Source organism: Hypomesus transpacificus, chromosome 14 (genome assembly GCF_021917145.1).
Source record: "Hypomesus transpacificus isolate Combined female chromosome 14, fHypTra1, whole genome shotgun sequence".
Classification (NCBI taxonomy): domain Eukaryota; kingdom Metazoa; phylum Chordata; class Actinopteri; order Osmeriformes; family Osmeridae; genus Hypomesus; species Hypomesus transpacificus.
Window position 1 is genome coordinate 14,694,465 of NC_061073.1, and position 13,891 is coordinate 14,708,355.

A 13,891-nucleotide genomic window follows, 5' to 3' on the forward strand; every position below is an offset into this window, starting at 1 on the left:
GACTAAATTATCTTCCACTTGTTTTCCCATTATGCTTAGACCAGCACTTAAATTGTGGTCACTGCAAGATAGAGATAGTTCAAAGTCTTAAAAGAGATTAGAATAGTCTTCCGCGAAGATAATATTTAATATCTTGAGAGCATTTGTTGTTACATATATTCTTGACAACTTATAATAGTGGGGGTTGTCATGCATGCCAAAATCTACTCTCGGTTTTAGTGCAAGGTGATTTGTTATGTTTCAGAATCAATGGATTAGCAGGACTCAGCGCGGACTGTAATCAACAAACGGTAAATTATGTTGATCGGGACGTCATTTTGTCGTTGCACAGTTCAATGCATACATTTGAACCATGTGATTAACAAAGTCAAACTTTTCTCAAGTTTAACTTACCAACGATGTGTTTCTTTACCTTTTTGCAAGTGATTCTGACACTATTGATCCACGCCTATTTAATGCTGTTTGGTTGATGGTATAGGACATCTTAATTGGATCAGTGATACATTGGTTAAATTCTTACAATCGAGTAAGAATCATGACATAATCTGAGTTTGTTTCTTTACGTCGCGAATTGACTTCGATAAATAGGTGATCCTGTGGCATTCGCTGCAAGTGAGTTCAAGCATTGTGTAATTTTCACATAAAATATTCAATCAAACATTTGTGGCATCACATTTGTATTTCTTCTAGCTAATACCAACATCCACATTGTTTTGAAGCGGGGCTTTATTTCACTTTTACCTGTCGGTGTACAGGGTAAACTGACACCGTGAAGTCTCCTGAAAGCCCTATTGTTGCAGCAGGAAAGATCAAACTGAAAACTTCAAAGACATGGATATGTGTCATGTGTCCCCATAAAACGTAATCAAGAATGATCTTTCGTATCAATGAGGAGTTTGTTGTCCTTTACTTTAAGCCTGACTGTGTGTACGAATGTCAAGGCCTTAAGTGAATTAGCTGGGTAGCCTACTTAAATCGCATTTGACATTATTTGTATCAGTGTATTCGATCAATTTAGGAATGATCTACTGAACGTTTGTCATACTTTTAAACTGACCTACAGTGTTGGCCTACCACCATTTGTTTTGTTTAACAATTCAGTTTATCATTCACTTACAGTAGTGATTTTTGTTATATTGAAGATAACTATCACAGTTACTTGTCTATAGATTTCTCCTTTCCCCACCAAACACTCTGCTCTGTCAATTGGACACCTAGTTAACCATGACCACAGTTTTTTTATGGAGGTCTGTAAGTGTTCCCCAGGGGCCTTGAGGGATGATGGTGGATATGAAGTCATTATGAGAAGCATCAATCTTCTCCACATTGGACTCACTGTTTGGGTATCTTTAATCAGACACGCGCATGAAGCCTTGGAACGTAATTACAATTGCCTTAGACAAGAGACTGGATTCTATTTAGTTGTGTCCATTTGGCTTTGAAACCAGTTAGCTGTATGACAATCAAGTTATGCTGTAAGTATTTCAGTAAAAGGCCATTTAAGCTTGTTAAGTGTGTCACATGGTTCACTAGTTTTTGTGAAAGATGGTATGCTTTTTAGATAAGTAGACTCTTGAGTGATAATGTAAGTATTTGTTTTCCTAAAAATGGATTAGTAAACTGTGTAGTATTAATCCAATTACATTTATTTTGGGTGGAATCACACTTCTTGTACCACTTATCAAAGGACTTATGTGAGACCATTAAGCAACAACCATGGTCAAACCTGATGCAAGTAAACTGTCTGGCACAATTACGATGCCATCTCGCAGATGTAATTATAACCCTTCAAAGCATTCTTTGTTCAGCGACCCCTTTATTTGCAAGGGCAATTTTTTCTTTCTTGAGGAGTGAATTTGATTTGGGAGCTTTAGCCTCCAGACTGTGCTTTCTCAGGAGTGTTAGGAATGGATTTTTGTTTCTTTTTTTTTCTTTTTTTTTTTTTTCTTTTTTTTTCTTTTTTTTACAATCTAGCACTGTAATCCCAGCATAATGAGTGAACCTTGTAGCAGGGTTACAAAACCTCCTCAGTCTCACAGACAGGAGGTGAGAGCTAGTCTCTACATGTTACAAAAGCTAAACTTCCACAGGAGATCTTTCTGGCACTGGTCAACGTTTTACACTTAGAGTAGCACCTATTCAGTATCAAAGTTTAAGTCAGAGCATAAACCTCTGCATAGCGCTTGCTCTTGTTTTGGAGTTGGGGTTTTAGGTCTGACCCCTTGACCTCAACCTGTCTTCGTTGCACTCACATGATTACGTCTCTTTTAAGGTTGGGGGGGGGGGGGGGGGGGGGGGGGGGGGGGGGGCAAATGAGAATTTTCTGTTTCTTATTCACTTTGTAAACTGCTGAGAGTTTGGCCAAATGCTGAAGAGTAATCTTTTTTACAAGTAAGTTGTTTATTTAAATGTCATACAGTATTTGTTAAAATACCCTGGATGACTGGATATTATTTTGCCCACATCTTTGTTTTAACAAGGATTTTGCATCCAAATTGCTTTCAGTGAAGTAATTGAACTGATTGCATCTAATCAAATTGCAAGCCGTCTTTGGACGGTCCTTGTACTCGAACAAAGACAACAGTTCAGTAGAAAATAAAGTGTTTTCTTTAATTGTGCAGACTACAGTGTATATATACACCTGACTTATCTTAATTGTCTTATCTGCTGAAGACAAAGTACTGGTGCCATCAAAAGAATCCTTGATTTTTATCAAGAGGCAGGTTAAGGGTTGCGCAGAGAAGGACAGGTGTGGCAGGCTGCAATGCACGTGTGAAATGTGTATGGGACTCCTGGTTGGCTTGGTTTTCCAAAGGTGACCCCTTCAGTGACCTCACACAGGAATCATCACTGTGACTAATGGGAAAAAACTCAATGGAAATCTCCCCTGTTATCACCAGTGGAACATTGTGGATAGGTCAGTCATCAGCGGCCCACACAGTGGAAGCTTGAATTTTACATGTATAAGTACGGAGCACCTCTCTCCTGTCTCTCCCTACCAGCCAAAGGTCCACTGGCACAGCCCTGGAAGTAGATCTAATCCCAGTAATCTGCAGGTGGTAGAGGAGATTGGCTGCCTTGTCTTCAACATTTCTCTCCCTCCTTTCAGTCTCACTCTCGCTCTCTCCCCAGTCACCCAGTGTGGTAATCCTCATCTGAAAAAGGGCCCGAAGTGAGGGGGGTGGCACTCTGCAGCCAGGACCTGTCACATCTCTCACAGAGGGACAAGGGCACCTGAATCCAGACTGAGCAGGAGAAAGAGGAGACCGAAACCAGGGGAAAAGGACACCAGAGCAGCAGCAGCAGCAACCAAAGCATTTCAGAAACTTTTTGTTCCTCTTCTACTTAGGGTATTTCAGCTGTACCAGAGTTGGGGGATCTCCAAACACAACTAGCACTTGGATAGACATAGAACAATGAGTGAGGACACGGTTAAGGACTACTATGATTACCCAGACTGGTACTCGGAGAATGCAGTGCCTACCACAGTGCCAGTTGAGTGAGTACAAATATATTCCCCTCATGTCAAAAGTTTGGAATTCCTCAAGTTTGTTGTCCGGTACTTGTGGGTGGACGTGTGTCGATAATATACTCTAATACAAAGGTATAGAAGTAAACTGACTGAGGTTAAACATTGTGAGGTTAAAAGGCTACTTCTCAGTTATTATACAAAAAGGTGACATCAAACGTTGATCAGTAAAATTATATTCTTCATCAAAGCTCTTGTTAGCGCTGTACAGTATGTAAGATGACATGATCTACCGTAGAGAGATATGCTTACTATATGGGTGTGCTGTGTGGGCATCTGAGGTGTCCAACTCAGTTAAAATCTAACACACACTGACATTTTATAATTAAGTGCAAAAGTAGTTTGTTTAACTTTAGTTTGATGACCTTGGTCTCTTTAATGTCACTAGTGCAGTCAATGAGTGCCCTACTAAAGAGGCAAGGTGATACACTTTGGCATGTGAACTGTTGTAAAATTCACCCATCCTAGTTTGATAGGTTGCCTTTGTCCTTACGAATACCTGCGGGCTTCCCTGCCAGTACAACAAAGCCTGATCATGTCTGTCCCATGAGCATTCACACTCATGTGGACAGGAACATGTAGCTGGTCATTAGTTGTTTTCTGGTGTCACGTTGACGCCAATCCGTTGAAATGTAAATCAGTGCTTTGCGATTCTAGTAGCCAAGTTTCCTCTCACAAATGGTCCTGTGGCCACAAATCATGTGTGAGTAGTTTAGGGGGAGTGTGGGGTGTGCTCATTGACTCAGGGTGTCTTGAGTAACACCATCAGATTCCAACAACTTACGATTAGTGTGTTTTGTAACTTTTTTCAGGATAATCCCACCATGTGACCCAACAGCTGATGACAGGCTCTACCACATATGCATCGCTGCAATATCTGTGAGTTCTCCCTTATGTGCCAATCAGAATGCTTTTCACGTTAAACTGTTCAATCATTACCATCACCCACACTTACAGGTGCTCGCCCACTGATTCAACAACTTGCATGACAACCGCCTTTTGTTGCCATGTCGTTTTCTAGATGCTTTTCCTATAAAAAGAGATTATGAACAGTGAGATTCAAGCATCACAGCTGTTACTCGAATTGTAAAACAGGGAGTCAGGTGGCTGAGCGGTGAGGGAGTCGGGCTAGTAATCTAAAGGTCGCCAGTTCGATACACCAAAATGACGTTGTGTCCTTGGGCAAGGCACTTCACCCTACTTGCCTCGGGGGGAATGTCCCTGTACTTACTGTAAGTCGCTCTGGATAAGAGCGTCTGCTAAATGACTAAATGTAAATGTAAGTGAGAGGGTTCCTCAATTGCGTATTAATCCAGTATATCACCTGATCATTCTGAACAACGTTTCCTGTTTTAGGCTTTACTTTGCACAAGTAATAATTGACCCATTGTCCTTACCTGTCGTATATAATACATATATTAGCTTGGTTATGTCAGGCATAAGGCTACATGTTTCACTCTCCATGTTTGCAGCAATCTCCAAGCTACTGCAAGCACCTCTTGGAAGCAATCTCTTTAGCCTCTCCATTCATGTCTGAAAAATGTCTTCTCTATAATTAGTCCGTAATGCCCCATGTTGTGGCATTAGTGTTTTATTAAGTCTTTTGTTTCCTAAATGTGTCAAAGGTCATGACAGGTCAGTAAACTGTTGTAGCAGTCGTGATCCTGACTGATGGACACTCATTCAGATCAGAGATGGTGGGTGCCACTTGGAAAGATTGGGGTCTTGCCATTTGTGTCGGGTTCCCCCCCCCCTTCCTTATTTGGTCGAAACGAGGATGGGGATAGAACCCTGGGGGGTGTACAGCTGCATGGGGCCCACTGGTCAAGTAGCATAGGGGTCAGTAAAAGGCACATGGGGCCCACTGGTCACGTAGCACAGGGGTCAGTAGAAGGCACATGGGGCCCACTGGTCACGTAGCACAGGGGTCAGTAGAAGGCACATGGGGCTAACTGGAATGTCCTCCCCTACTTTAGCTTGTTGTCATGCTGATCCTAGCAGTCTTAGCCAGACGTATGAAGTTGGGAGATGGTCAGAAAGGACTCCCTGGCTTACTCAGGTACAGTTGCATCCTTTGATCACTATTTATTGACATTTCTACTGTGGTCTACTGTCAAATATCGACCGTTAATGCCGTTATTCATGACATCATCTATCAAAGAAGAAGCAGCTGGTAACGGGTTGGTTCTAAATATCTTCTGTTTGAACTAACAGCCCCGTCAACTTCCTGGACCATACCCAACACAAGGGCCTGGCTGTGGCTGTGTTTGGCGTGCTCTTCTGCAAACTATTTGGACTAGTGATAGCGCCAAACCCTCTTCCGTTCACTAAAGATGCAGGAAATAAACGTAAGTTGTAGACCAAAAACAGTAGTGATTTTGGCCCATCATACATAATTAAATTAAAACATTATTAAATGCATTTATTTCTTGACTAACATTTACATTCTTTAACAAAATATGTTCATAGATCTTTATTCTCATTGTCCATTGTACTATTTTCATGTTGTTGAGACTCAAGCCACCTCATTTTATGGGTTATATTACTCATTTTGTGAGTCTCTTCTCTGCAAGATATCAAATTAACCTTGATTCACCGGCCCCCTTTGAAGAAGCAGGCATGTGTCCAAAATCTAGACTCGACTGAAAAAAGAGAACTAGACACTAGACAGTTTTAATATTAGAAACTAGACTGTACACCTTCAGTTTTAACGCCAGCTAAATCCTTCAAACAATACTTGAGCTGCATAAATGGATTACCTTGTTTGCATGTGTCTCAATTCATTTAGAGTAGGGCCCTGCTCGATGAAACTTTTGTAAAATCAACTTGTGTAACATGGCTAGGCATTCATACTTCGCTGATCAAGTATACAAACCCAAACTGATTCAAACTAATGTACAGCACATTAACTGTAGGCAATGAATGCAATGCATGTACTGTATGTATACGTTTGCAATATATTATCATCGAGTTTTGTTTTCGCCGAGCCGCTTGTTAATTATTGGATCATCCTGGTATGATGCTACTCCTCCTCACTCAACACTCCTGTGTGTTTGATTTTGCAGAGAACTGGATGATCCTGTCCCTGTTCTATTACCCCGCTCTGTACTATCCTCTCTTAGCATGTGGGACTTTACATAATCAAGTTGGCTACGTGCTTGGAAGCCTTCTCTCCTGGACACATTTTGGTGTTCTGGTCTGGCAGAAAGTCGACTGCCCCAAGACACCAGAGGTAAGAAGGTGTCAGAGATCAGTACAGATCATCATGCTATGAACCTTTTTATGATTCATTGATCTGTAATAGGCCCACTGAGAACCGGTCAATTTACAGTATCTTATTATTAGTTGAAAGCAGATTTTTTTTTTTTTTCAGATTTGCAGATAAGACAGTGAAACATTATGTTGCTTTCTCTTCTTTGACAAGCCTGGCTCAGTTGCAAGGAGTTTGTCAGCTCTTTGGGTACCTATTAATATCATTAGACAAAGGGGAGTCATGCTAATGTATATGTTGTCACCGGGAAGTTAGTCTGATTCAGGATTTTGCAGCTTAATCCTGGCTATTATTTCAAGTTTAATGCAATTAATTGTATACATTTGTTCTGGCTTGTGGTCAATCTTTATCAAGAGGCTTTGTCACAGTTAATTACTTGAATGTCAGTTACTGTAGGAAAGAAACATCTAGGCCTCACATTGTGCAATGTTCATACATTTTTAAGAAAAGCCTTGGCCGGTGAATTTGTTTCACCAGTGTGCTGGCAGGCTACAAAAGCCCCCGGGAAAACAGACTGATCTGTGTTGCCTGAGCTCTTAGCCTCTGAATCAAGTAGTACTGTGACCAATACATTGATGGGTTCAACAAGATTGACTTTTTTTCTCATTTGTATTTTTAGAATGTAAAGAAAGAGATGGGTACTTGAAGGAGGGAACATTGACCTATTTCTGTTTTTAATTGCAGATCTACAAGTACTACTCCCTCTTCACCAGCCTGCCCCAAATTGCTTGCTTGGCATTCCTTAGTTTCCAGTATCCGCTTCTCTTGTTCAAGGGCTTAAAGGGCACAGAGAAAAACAATGCCACTGAGGTGAGTGTGGGAGCTGAGAGAAATTCCTCTTGGGTGTACTGTAAGTGTGTGTGAGAAGTGTCTCTGTATACCCACTGTGACTGCATGTGTGCGCTTGTGTGTATATGTAGGGTACTTGTACAGTACCTTTCGTGATTCGAGGTCCTAGTCACTATTGCTCAAATGTGTATGGTCAACTGAATGGCCTGTTTTCTGTTTCAGTTTTCATGAAATTCAACTTTTACAAAGATAAATGTCGCTTCTTAGTTACACATTTTCTCTGTGTGTGCACGTGGGAAACCATCATGAGTGGCCATAGCTGCTAATCAAGGAGCTTACTGTGCTAACTCAATCTAGGCAGAGGGAAATATGTCAACTCCACATGGGCATACCAGAGGTCTAATCATTGTAAGCAGCTTTTATGTAATTGGTTTATGTTATGTTCCCGTTCAGGTTATGAAAAGGTTGCCTTGTTTGCCTTGTTTTCTCAACAAGGTACAATGCTGTGTTGTTTTGACGATAATCTCTGTAAGGTTATGTGATGAAACTGAGTGGGGAGATCACCCATTGGTCACCCCATTCCTCCCTGCATGACACGTGATGACTAATAGCCTGACGTATTAAATGACAAACGAGAATGTTGTCACATCGTTCCTAACCTTGTGAAATTGTCTTTCCACATAGGATCTTAACAGCAGCTACTACAAAGACTATGTCAAGAAAATCCTGAAAAAGAAGAAGGCATCAAAGGACAGGTTAGAATGGTTGTCGCTTGGTACATCAACCTAAGCTTGATCTGATAAACTAGGCAGAGGATGTCCCTTCAGTGTGTAGTGAGCCATGACATCACTGGCAACAGGGGGTTCCTGGTCAGGAAGCTTCCCTGTGTTTCTGTCCAGATAAACATCCAAGAAATGAATGGGAAATTATACTGTGCAAATTAGCAGTATCCCCAACTGACAAAATGGAAAGTGGAAACTAGTTCTATCTGATATCCAGCCTGATAATGAATAGGAGCTCTTTAGCCAGTGGAAACGGTTCCCTGACGTATTGACTGGGAGCCAGGAAAGGATGTATATCCTCCAGAGGAAGGCATCATCTGATATGACTGTCATAGTAAGAGAATGAGAGAATACACTGTATGCATGGGGGCAATGAGCAGAAAATGGTTTCATTATGGTTGAACCCAACATTTAAGATACTCACTGTAAATCTGATTCTCTCAGCACGTCCGGCACTGAGAAGCCATCTCGGATTGAGCGGATGACTGATGCTGTGAAGGCCTACATTTACACGCCAGAGGAGGGTAATGATGGCAGTAAATATTTGTTTTGTCTCTGTTCATGTCCTTGATTTGCTTGTCTCTCTTAACTGTATTTGTCTCCTGTTTCTCCAGTTTTCCGTTTTCCTCTGAAGCTGGCAATATCTGCTGTGGTATCCTTTATTGCTATATACCAGGTAATCATCAAATTAGTTTACACAATGTTTTCAGCATTCGTATCTAAAAAATTAATAAACGAATTAAATTTGGTCGTTCAAGGATGTTTAAGATGTTTATTCTCGCTTGACGACATGAAAAATCTACAGCTACGGTACATGTCTACAGTTTTCAGGTATGCTAGTGGTCCTTTTCCCCCACATTGAATGAACCTACTTGTTCGCAGATGGCACTGATACTGGTGACTAGCGTCGTGCCAACTCTCCAGATCGTCCGCAGAGGGGTCGATGACAAAATTGCCTTCCTGCTGGCTGGCTTCAACATAGTATTGTCAGAGGACCGTGATGAAGTGGTCAGGATTGTGGTCTTTTACATGTGGTGTGTAGAAGGTAAGCAAATGCTGGTAAACATCCCTTCTTGACGTTCTAGACTGGTAATAGGTTTTCTTGAACGTTCTTCACAAAATGGCTATTTGTGATGCACTAAAGTGCATGCTGTTAATATGTTACGTTCTTGTCATGCTGACACGGTGGCACATTTGTTAATCAGCACCAAAACGAGCTACAGGGGAAATGGGATAATGTACTCACTGATTTGGACTGCTGAACCGATTAATGTTTTTGCAGCGGTTTGTCTCCTTATCAGCAATGTTTGAAAATGCTGAATGTCTCATGTATGTGACCCTGCCATAGTGACTCCTTTGTCATATGACATGTGTTTTGACAGTGTGCTATCTGTCAGCGATGACCCTTTCCTGCTTAGTGAACCTGGCCATGCTCATGAGGTCCATGGTCCTGCATCGGTGAGCACGGGAACAGCACACCACCCTCCTCTTCTCCCTTCTCACCTCCTCGTGCTTGTCTTTTACCACTGCTCCACAAACCTGTTACACATACGTCTACTGCATGCTGTGCTGGTCTGAGTGCCTGCCAATTTTTTATATATCAACTTTTAATTATCCACACGGTGCCCTATTTTATGTGTGTAAGTGCAATTTCACTCACAGAAAAGCGCTTGCACTAATGGAAACCAGTTATGATAAGAAATGAAAATTGCGTTATTATAACGGATAATAAGGTTTTTAAAGTAATGAGGTTCCCAAGTCATGTATCTAAATTGTATTCCTTTTTAATGATGCTACACATCCTGAGAGAATACTGCAGTGTATTGTGTGTCTGGATCTGATTTATAACATAGGCCTCCACTGGCCTCACCTCCATGATGATCTTGTCTCTACATTTTTGGGGACAATCATTAGGTCAAACTTGAAGGGGCTGTACAGGGGAGATATCTACAATGTTTATAACTGCCAGAGAAGCATCCGGCCATCACGCCCTGCCTTGGTCTGCTGGATGGGATTCACCAGTTTCCAAGCTGCACACCTTTGCTTGGGTAACACACCACCACAACCAGGCCTCATACATGCAAAAGCTGCTTGCAAGAATTGAGTTTAACAGCCGTGCTTATGTCAGCTTACTGCATGCTGCACTGTAGGTGAAGGAGGTTGTTTTTGTTAAGGCTGTCTTCCCTTGTCCAGGCATGCTCATCCAAACCATGGTGTTCTTCCTGTGCATTCTGATTGCCGTGTTTCTCATCCTCATTCCCGTCTTTCATGGACAAAATCTCATGCTCCTCCAAGTCGTAGGAAACATGTGGTAAGCATTCCCACACTCTCACCCCTCTCATCTCTTCACACTTTTACTGTCTGTCACTGAGATTACATTTCTTGCTGTGGTTATACATGCACTTTTCGGAAAGGTTCTCGTGAAGAGAGGTCTCTTCGGTACTTGGATGGTTGTTTAATAAACTGGTGTCGGACTGTAACTGTGGACTCATGTAATACAACAGGCCCTTCTTGTTGATGTTGATCTTGGCTGTCGCGGTTCAACATGTAGCTGCCAGGTTTTTCTTCATCAAAAAGTCTGCAGGAACGCGAGACCTGAACAACAGGTATGGTGCATAGCATGGTTGTCCATTTTGGTTATTGTAATTGAAGAAAAAAAATGCTTAGATTGATCTTTTGCTTTAGGGGCAGCCTGTTCCTGATGACCTACCTGCTGTTCCCAGTCAACGTTCTGATTGGGGTGCTGCTGGGCCTGTGGCGCCTGGCGATCACCGCCCTCTTCAACATTGTGCACCTGGGGCGCATGGACATCAGCCTGCTTAACCGCAACGTGGAGGCTTTTGACCCTGGTGAGTCTGACCCCCTCGCACTGTAAGGTTTTGTGTGTATCCTTCTTAGTGATATACCCCCAGGTATCTTGGCTAGGTTGCAGTTGCAAATGAGAACTTGTTCTCAATCTAGCCTACCTGGCTAAATAAAGGTGAAATAAAAAATAAATAAAATAGATTGCTTCCATAGATGACTGTGCTCTGTGGCCTCAGTACAGGCACATAATTATATCATAATATCATTTTATGTCATTGTCATATTGCTCTTAGCCAAATCATTTTCACAATTACAATTTTCTATGTTTCTGCCCCTTGGGATGCTTTTAAAGCATGGATCTGAATTAAGTGAAGCAATTTCCCTGAATAAATGCATACATAGAGATTCTTTTCAGAGACCTAAAATGGGTTTTTCATCCAGCTGTGATGGAAGCAGTATATGACTCATATGATATCCTTATTTTATGCAACAGAGGTGGTATTGCACACCACTCGCATAAATGGCCACTGATATCAGACTACCGTTGTAAGGAAAGCAGATGGATAAAACTAGTGATGTGGCCATTATGTGCTTTGACGGTGGAGGCAATCCGTGTGCAATCTTTGTGCTCATTGCTCCGCATTCCAGTCAGTCCAGATACTTCTTTCCCTGTGATTCTCTGCAGCCTACCGCTGTTATGCTCATTATCTGAAGATTGAGGTGAGCCAATCGCACCCTGTTATGAAGGCGTTCTGTGGGCTGCTGCTGCAGTGTGCAGGACAGGAGGGCAGTGCTGGACCAAAGGCACGAGATGCAGAGGAAGGTCTGTACCTGTGCTCCTGCGTGGAACCACACAACCTCCTCAATGCTTAAACTGATGGATAGCTATTACTTTATATGATGGGAAAGATCCAGCCTTTCAAAATGTGTGTTGATTGCTTGAATTAGGCTGCAGAAGTGAGCACGTAAATCACACAATCATTGGATCTTGCACGCACTGTAATCATGGCAGGTCTAATTCAATCTGAATCCATGAAGTATGTGTCTGTGTATTTACACCAAGGTTCTGGTGCTACCCTTAATCAGACCTTCTGTTAACTAATCAGCTGTACATATTTTGTGCTCACGTTCTGTTTGGTTTTATAATAGCGATACAGATGGATGCTGTCCCCAAGAAGTACAAGCAAAAACACATGGCTTGTCTAACATACTGTAACGTGTGTGTGTGTGTGTGTATGTAGGTGCGCGTGCGTGTGTGCGTGCGTGTTGGGGAGGATTGGTAGATAGAGGATTTCACCCAGCAAAGAAAATAATGCATCGCTGGTAATCATCTATTGCATTACAGAGAGGGTTTGCGATAGCACTGGATTCCGCATCCTGTAATTGCATAAGCCCTTTGGGCCACATACATAAAGTGTTTTAATGGTAAACTCAATATGTTCTAACTGAGGATTACAATTATGATTGTTTTGCATAATTACTCTCTGTGGTGTCTTGTAGGTCCTAAATTACTTTCCTCAAAGCTCTTCACTTCAAGCTCCTAAATGAGAACTTTAACTGGTTAACCTGCTGTGCCCACATGTAATGTCTCTCTCTAACTGTGCACAGGAATACAGTTGGTTAAGCAGGAGAAGAAACAGAACAAGGTGTCTACTGCAAAGCGAGCACGAGGACATTGGCTGCTCCTCTACACCCTGGTCAACAACCCTTCCCTGGTGGGCTCCAGGAAGCACTTCCAGCGCCAGAGCTCTGAAAGCTTTGTGAACGGAACCCTCAACCGCACCACAAAGGGGGACAGCAAAAAGGAGGCAGGAACCAAGGATGCTGGGAAGGAGGTGGAGCCAGCTGCCAGTAACTGAAATGGGACATTATCCTTGAGGGTCTGGGCTTATTGTGATTAACAAGGCTCCTGTTGGTTTTTGGATCATGGGCAGATTATATACTATAGTATTTTTCTCTATGCATAGATCTGTCTGGATTTGTTGAGATAAGTGCACTTACAGCCCAGTGCTTAAGAAAGTGCTGTTTGAGGGTTATTTCCAGTTTGTTCTGTCAAATGTTCCATTGTTTATTTGGATGTGCAGAGTCTCTTGTCTAACAAAGGTGGTGTGGCACTGAACTCCTGTCTAACCATTGCTACAAGGTTAGAATGTGTGACTATTTATGAATGTACAGAGTGTTCTGTTTTGGAAGATCGAGTAAATGTAAATTTTCCATGTGTTCAATTTTACACGTATTTGTGTAATTAACACTTACATTGTTAAAATAAGTGTAATGACAATATATTCAAAATTACAGGGACATTCCTGTAGGTACAAAAAATATAGCTGCATATTGGTCTGTCTATCTTTATGGCTTGTAACTCACAACACATTATACCATTTTGTCCTGATGTTTTAAAGAAGTTCTACAAGAAACAAAAATTACTTTAAGGTTCAGGATCGTCCTCATTGGCTTTGCATTCTTAATGTTGATATCCATCTTTACATTGTGCGTTGCATTATATTTCAAAAGTGCCTCAATATTCTTTTGAATAAAAACGATGAATTCCTGGTAATTATTATGAAACGAAAGCGAATTTTTTTCTTGTGAAAAAAATGTTATCTCTCGATAATTTCCGGACAGCGGGGTATTGTGCATGATTGTTTTCATGCAGTACAAAGCTGTAAGTAAACGATGTGCGATCGGCTACAATACTCTTGGCCGTGTCTGATA

At 41.7% G+C, this 13,891-nt stretch overlaps 1 protein-coding gene across 1 annotated transcript; it reads left to right on the forward strand.

The window, feature by feature from the left end:
• The first annotated feature begins 239 nt into the window (after positions 1-239).
• Positions 240-13,688, forward strand: stra6 (signaling receptor and transporter of retinol STRA6). The gene is made up of 18 exons (XM_047034054.1): positions 240-290; positions 3,133-3,499; positions 4,342-4,408; positions 5,506-5,588; positions 5,744-5,877; positions 6,595-6,761; positions 7,485-7,610; positions 8,274-8,344; positions 8,816-8,895; positions 8,986-9,047; positions 9,254-9,416; positions 9,754-9,829; positions 10,286-10,419; positions 10,565-10,682; positions 10,876-10,977; positions 11,057-11,220; positions 11,862-11,999; positions 12,785-13,688. Exons 2-18 carry the CDS (start codon positions 3,417-3,419, stop codon positions 13,033-13,035), a joined length of 2,019 nt encoding a protein of 672 aa, XP_046890010.1. The 5' UTR covers positions 240-290; positions 3,133-3,416; the 3' UTR covers positions 13,036-13,688.
• The last annotated feature ends 203 nt before the right edge of the window (positions 13,689-13,891 follow it).

Bases quoted from the DNA above. Each gene is read 5' to 3' on its own strand.
- stra6 (XM_047034054.1), top strand. From the start codon at position 3,417: ATGAGTGAGGACACGGTTAAGGACTACTATGATTACCCAGACTGGTAC. The intron at 3,500-4,341 runs GTGAGTACAAAT...AACTTTTTTCAG, and splicing joins CCTACCACAGTGCCAGTTGA to GATAATCCCACCATGTGACC. The intron at 10,978-11,056 runs GTATGGTGCATA...CTTTTGCTTTAG, and splicing joins ACGCGAGACCTGAACAACAG to GGGCAGCCTGTTCCTGATGA.